This window comes from Terrapene carolina, unplaced genomic scaffold, assembly GCF_002925995.2.
Source record: "Terrapene carolina triunguis isolate 2854851 unplaced genomic scaffold, T_m_triunguis-2.0 Scaffold18100, whole genome shotgun sequence".
Classification (NCBI taxonomy): domain Eukaryota; kingdom Metazoa; phylum Chordata; order Testudines; family Emydidae; genus Terrapene; species Terrapene triunguis.
Window position 1 is genome coordinate 5 of NW_020682451.1, and position 6,772 is coordinate 6,776.

At 39.3% G+C, this 6,772-nt stretch overlaps 1 protein-coding gene across 1 annotated transcript; it reads left to right on the forward strand.

The window, feature by feature from the left end:
• Positions 1-5,376: 5,376 nt before the first annotated feature.
• Positions 5,377-6,767, forward strand: LOC112115054 (protocadherin gamma-B2-like; the record flags this gene model as incomplete). The annotated part of the gene is made up of 1 exon (XM_024212020.2): positions 5,377-6,767. A coding segment is annotated over exon 1 (1,227 nt), but the record flags the coding sequence as incomplete, so codon positions are not given.
• Between the last annotated feature and the right edge of the window lie 5 nt (positions 6,768-6,772).

Sequence of the window (6,772 nt, forward strand, 5' to 3'; positions counted from 1 at the left end):
GAGTCAGAGCTTTTCTTCACTCCTACTCACATGAGGTTTCTCTAACCACGGACTCCAGAAAGAGCCAGTTCAACTTTCCCAAATCAAACGATTCAAATACTCTGAGTAGTGAGCAAACTTGTGAGATAAAGGATCCTATTCTAGTTATTGAGGATGTAAGCATTAGTAACGGGGATCGGACCTCTGTTCAGGTGAGCTAAGGTTATTGTGTCTTCGTTCTGTGGGTCGAAAGTATATAATGTTAATTTATCGGGCAATGTCTAATGAGAGGGAAATGATGCTTTATGTTTGTTTGTGAGATAAGGAAAGGAGGTAATTTCAGGCCCCACTGAAGTCAATAGTGAACTGTGTCTTCTGTGTTGTTGCAAAGGTTGGCTTTCGGGGCATTAGGATATGTGTGACTTTTGATATATTTTCAATCATCTACCTTTTCTTTTTAAATGGCACAATATATGTTTCTCTTTTTTCAGTGAAATTACACCCTTTTAATGTTTGTTTGAAAGTAGATTCTCTTCCTGTATCTTCATATATCTGTTACCTACTTGGGATAGTACAGAAATTTCAGTGTATATAGTACTTCAATTTTATTGGAAGACAGTTTGATTTGAAGACCGTGAACCTCTTAAATTTAACGTAGTAAAAGAACTACCTTATTTTTTCTATAATATAATTTAATCACGCGTAAAATCATAGTTTTGTCCTATAATTTATCACATGTTCTTTTAATTTTGTTTCCCTGTTGATATACATGTTCCCAATAGTCTGGCCTTTCACGTTTGAAAGTTATGGATATTTTTTTTACAGCACGTTATATAAGCACTCATTCAGCACGCTCCTTAAGACACCTGTATACATGTAAACAAGTCAATAACCCTATTGATACAGATACTTTGCTGAGTCGGGTCATAATCATTACTTTATAATTATTTGTAGATTATTGACTTGTCTGGTGAAGATATACCTCTCAGCTTTAAGAGGATTAATCCAATTTTTAAACCAAACTCATTTAAATTCCACTTGTATCTATTATTATTACTATGTAAATGTCAGAAATGCAGAATTATGAAACTAGGATATATGGCATCATTATAATATGTGATAATGTCTATATTTTTTGTTGTTTGTGTATTACCGTTGGGCCTTGAAACATTTAATGGTTTGATTCAACGTTTATAAAGGAGGTTATAGCATGACTTTGTAATAATTTTATTATTAGAGAAAACATTCTCCTACATAGTCACAATTATATATTTGAAATGAGAGCTAACTAGTCACTATATTAAATCCCTTGGTCGGTGGTAATGCAGTGAACTCTGACTCATATACAAAAACAATTTATCAGAGCCTTATGTTGGATCCTGGTGGCGTCCTTTGACGATTGGGTTTATAAGTGAAATTTTCAAAATTCCTTGTGATGTTTCCTATTTAGAACACTTAATAGTTCTATAAAAAGAACAGGAGTACTTGTGGCACCTTAGAGACTAACAAATTTATTAGAGCATAAGCTTTCGTGGGCTACAACCCACTTCTTCGGATGCATCCGAAGAAGTGGGTTGTAGCCCATGAAAGCTTATGCTCTAATAAATTTGTTAGTCTCTAAGGTGCCACAAGTACTCCTGTTCTTTTTGCGGATACAGACTAACACGGCTGCTACTCTGAAACCTAATAGTTCTATTCTATTCTATTTTATATAGGCTCTTATACTGCACTCATCACCATAGTATCTGAGCTCTTTCCAGTAGTGTATTAAGTGACATGACTTATATCTATCTTTGTTCTCTGTTAAAGAAGGCAAGGTTAAAGAAATGTGCCTTACACTGGGAGTGGAAGGTGGTGCGGTTTGTTATTATCTTTAGTGGAGGGGGGTGAGTTACTCCTAAAGTCTTGGACTAGCCCCAAGAAAGTTCTGTCTCCCATACAGACAAGCTTTGCCCTTATGGTAAAGAGTTCCTTTTTGCCAGAGGAGCAAAATTGTCCACCAAGATGTTCATCCTGCATCTTTAGGCAATCTTTTTGATATCCTAGGCCCGAGGCCATACAGCGCTTTGAATATGACTGATATCTTGAACTTTATTCAATTCTTGTATGGGAAGCCAAGGTAGAGAGTAGAGGACAGGTTTGAAGTGCTACTGGTATCCTGTGTTGTTGAAAAGATGCACTACAGTGCTCTATACTATATGGAATTTCCTTAACACTGAAGGATTTATGCCAGTCATATCACATAGCTATAGACCAGTCAAGAGAATAATTGAGGTCAGGTCATCCTCTGCCAGGATGGGGAGTCTCCTAGCTAACCAGAGATGATAGAAAGTACTACTTGTCCAAGAGGATGAGAATGGATGTCTGCCTTTTATCCATTGACTAAAGGAAATTATCCATCAGTACCACTCAATCCATTTCAGTTCCATCTCCTGGTCTGAATCCAGATTGTGCCAGGTGTAGAATATTAATGTTAGTTAGGTAAGATTGTAGTTGGCCTTTGTGTAGCTATTCTGTGAGTTTATTCAGGAATGGGAGGTTTTACTTTGGGTGGTAGATGGCTAGAACTGATGTATCCAGGGTGGGTTTCTTTGATGTTGGTTAGATGACCGCATGTTTGAAGGAAGAAGGGTAGATTCCTACTCTGAATGTGACATTGGCTATTTCTGTCATGAGTGGCACCAGGTGCTCATGACTGTTTCACAAGTCAGGAAGGGCATGTATCTGATTCACAAGTCTTGGGTTGGGACTTTTTAAGACTGTCCTTAACTTCTTGATGAGTGAATGCACTGAATTCTGGGAATGCATATGGTCTGTTGATTGGTGAGTACAGGTAGAGTGGATCCAGGCTACTTGAAAAGGTTTTCTGAATGTGCATGATCTTCTTAGTGAAGTAGGATGATAGCTCTTTGCAGGGCTTGGTACTCAGTTCTGATGCAGGTTGTTGTAATTAAGGATTAAGGAACTGGTTTTCCACTCTGGGTAGCTCCTTATGGTAGGATTTGGCATCCTCAGTGGAGGTTAATAGGAGGGTTATTTTGTCCTGTAATAAAGCCTCAGTACAGGGTTTGAGGAACTTATTACATTTCATCCTCTGTGTATCAGCTTTTGTTTTCCACCATTAGCACTTAATTTGCCATCCCTCTTTCTTTATTCAGTGCAGAATGTCAGAAAACCCAGGAATTCTGTGTGGGCTATGGAGAGGAAGTGGCCATTTGGGGACCATTCAGTTAATGATCAAGGCTCATGTACAGTGATAATGGTTCACCACGTCCTGCTCTTCTCATTCTATGGGGGGAATGCTGTTGTCTTTTAGCAGCCTTTGGGATTTCTTGGTGTCCGTGTGTCCTCATGGCCAAATCAGGATCACTGGTCTCGTTACTTGAGAACTGGAAGATCTCTGACCACTGCTGTAATGAGGTGATGGTCTATCCAAGACAGTGGCTGGGTTTTGATGTCCTTGATCTTGACATCTAGGCTGAAGGTCAGGTCCAGGGTATGACCAGCTGCATAGGCTGGACACGAGATTACCAGTTAAAGTCCTAAAGAGGCAAGAGAGGAGATGAATTTTGGGGCTTTTGCATTTGCAGCCTTTTAAATATGTATGTTGAAATCTTCCAGGATGGCAAGCTGGGGTATGTCACCACCATAACTGAAAAGGTATCAGTGAACTCCTTTATGAATCCTTTAGTCAGTCATGGTGTTTAAATAAGCATCAAAGCTACGTTAGCTTTGGCTCTGATTTCTATTGTCAGATGAATTAATTTGAATGTTGTCTTACTTTTTTGGATTTGATGTTTGATGAGAAGATGAATGCAGTGCTGCCTGCTGTCTTGTCTTGTCTAGGTCTGTGATACACTGACCATCCTAGGAGGATGAAGTGGGCTAGAACAGGTGTCATCCAGCCAGGTCTCAATGATGTGGGCTATACTGGGTGCTTCACCACTGATGAGGTTATGAATTATTCTCCTGTGGATCATTCCATTTGTTCCCCAGGAGATGAGATCTTGGGAACCTGACGTGGATTATAACTATTCAATTACTTGAGAATAAAAAGTCCTTACCTTAAATGATCCTAATGCTTTATTCTCTTTATGATGGATTGCTCTCATTGGAACATCATGGTTATGCTTCACAATTATATAATGCTGTCCAACCAAGGGTTTGATCTTTGCTTACAGAAATCAACAGGAGTGTTTCTCCTCTGCCATCAGTTGGCTTTAGATCAGCCCCCAAGGACATTAAAATTACAATGAATATTAGTTTCCCAATAATCCTGTCTATTTAATAAAAATTTATTATCACAATTTTAAATATGGGGAAGGTCAAGCACAGAGAGATTTAGGCCAATTTCTTTTTTCAAATCTGCATGCTTAAAATTAGGCACCTACATTTTAAACATTTAAATAAGTGGTCTGTTTCAAGAATTGGTGGTAGATAAAAATCCCAGTAAAATCAATTGGAAAACATATTCCACATCCCTGAACATCAAGTCATTTACGTATATTTATAATTATGCATTTAATTACCTTACTTGAAGCACACAACGTTGAAAAAATTGGCCTAAGTGACTTTCCAAATGTCATGCACAGGAAATTTGTGGCAGAGCTGAGAAGAGAACCCAGATCTCCAGACTCAAGGCCCAATGCTTAAATCATAAAACCATTCATAGATTATTTTAAACAAAAATCCAAAATGGGCAAGAGTTTTGCACCTATGTTTTAATCCTGAAAAGGGAATTGAAAAGTGTTTATTCTTATCATGGAAGCGTGCCATACATTTTCAGCATCGAAAATGGTTGCCTTTCTTTGTTCTTTATAGATGAAATATAATGTTATCTCTTTTGTAAACAAGAGACTATCCACACAAGATTTCTCCGAACTTGGTTGTTAGGGAACTGTGATGTCTTATATAAAATTAATTATAATACTGACAATCTATTTAATGTCATATTAATCCTCCAGTCAATTACTTCTATTATATTGAATCAACTCGTTGATTTCTCTGAGGCAGATATATTGTAATCCAAAATCAAAGTGTAACTTTGCACCTTTTCAGAGTGAATCTAACTCATTCAGTTTTACATCTTTCTCAAAACACCTGTCTTGCGGACTGTCTTGTTGTCTGCCACTTTATAATCTTTTACCCTCCAAAATTAGTCATGTGGAAGAAAGAACTTACACTTCCTCCTGTTTTGGGCTCCTGTGATTTCCCCTCTCACGATGCAATTCATTTAGCGTTGCAATTCCCTCACTAAGACTCAGAGTGCCGCTGTTGGCCAATGCGGAGCGAGGGCTGCTGCCGGAGATCCACCGGAGCCTACTGCAAAGCCATTATACTGTTACGCAGTGCAGATCTCGGATGAAGGAGAGCAGAGGGACAGTGTTTCTGCCAAAATAAGTCCTTCCGCGGTATCGGATTTCCGAGGTAAAATTAAGCACGGGAATGGATTTTATTTATGTTTTATTACGGAGGATTCTTACAATCTGAGGGGAATTTGGTCCGGAATATCTATTCAAAATACACCGGGAAAGGAAACAAAGGCGCTGAGAGTGACTGAGATGGAAACCAGACACAGACAGACAGCCGGAGCAGTGAGACTGCAAATACTGTTGTTTCCCTTCTTATTCTCTTTGTTCTGCCGGGCGATCTCGGAGCAGATTCGTTATTCGATTCCTGAGGAAATGGCCAAAGGGTCCCTAGTAGGGAACCTCGCCAAGGATTTGGGGCTGAATGTGAGAGAACTGCCTCTGCGAAAGATCCGTGTGAATTCGGAAAATAAATATTTCACTGTAAATGAGGAACATGGCAACCTGTATGTAAATTACAGGTTAGACCGGGAGAAACTATGCGGCGAGAAACCCCTTTGTGTCTTAAATTTAGAAGTTGTGGTTGAAAACCCTTTAAATGTTTTCCACGTGAACGTGGCAATCCAGGACATTAATGATAATACACCGCGGTTCCTTAAAAATAATATCGATTTAGAAATTAATGAATTAGCACAACCTGGTGCGCGATTTCCGCTAGAACCTGCGCAAGATCCCGATGTTGGAATCAATTCACTGCAGAGTTACCGTCTAAGTCCAAATCCATATTTTGTTTTGGAACTGAAGGAAAATCCGGACGGCAACAAATATGCAGAATTAGTGTTAGAGAAACCTTTGGATCGAGAAAAAGAAAGGTCTCTTCATTTAATCTTGTCCTCTGTGGATGGGGGAGAGCCAGTCAAAACGGGGACAGTTCCGATTAAGATTAACATTATTGATGCCAATGACAACCCCCCTATATTCACTGAAAAAATCTACAAAGTCAGCATGAGAGAAAACCTACCGAAAGGAACCTTAGTGCTTCAGGTGAAAGCGACTGATGCGGATGAAGGTACAAATGCCAAAATAACATATTCTTTCAGCAACATACCGCAGAGCGCGCAGCAACTGTTCGGTTTGGATGCTAGTAATGGAAAGATTACAGCAAAAGGTATTTTGGACTTTGAAGAAAAAAATAGCTACACGATTGACGTGGAAGCCAGGGATGAGGGAAGTCTGACTGCCCACTCTAAAGTTCAAATAGAAATTCTCGATGAGAACGACAACGCCCCCGAAGTGACATTGACATCCGTATCCAGTCCCATTCCCGAAGACTCACTTCCCGGAACAGTGATAGCTCTCATCAAAGCCCGAGACCGCGATGATGGAGGAAATGGAGACGTCACCTGTCGCATTCAAGATAATTTGCCATTTAAAATAATATCTTCCTCTAATAATTACTACAAGCTCCTCACAGACAGCACCCT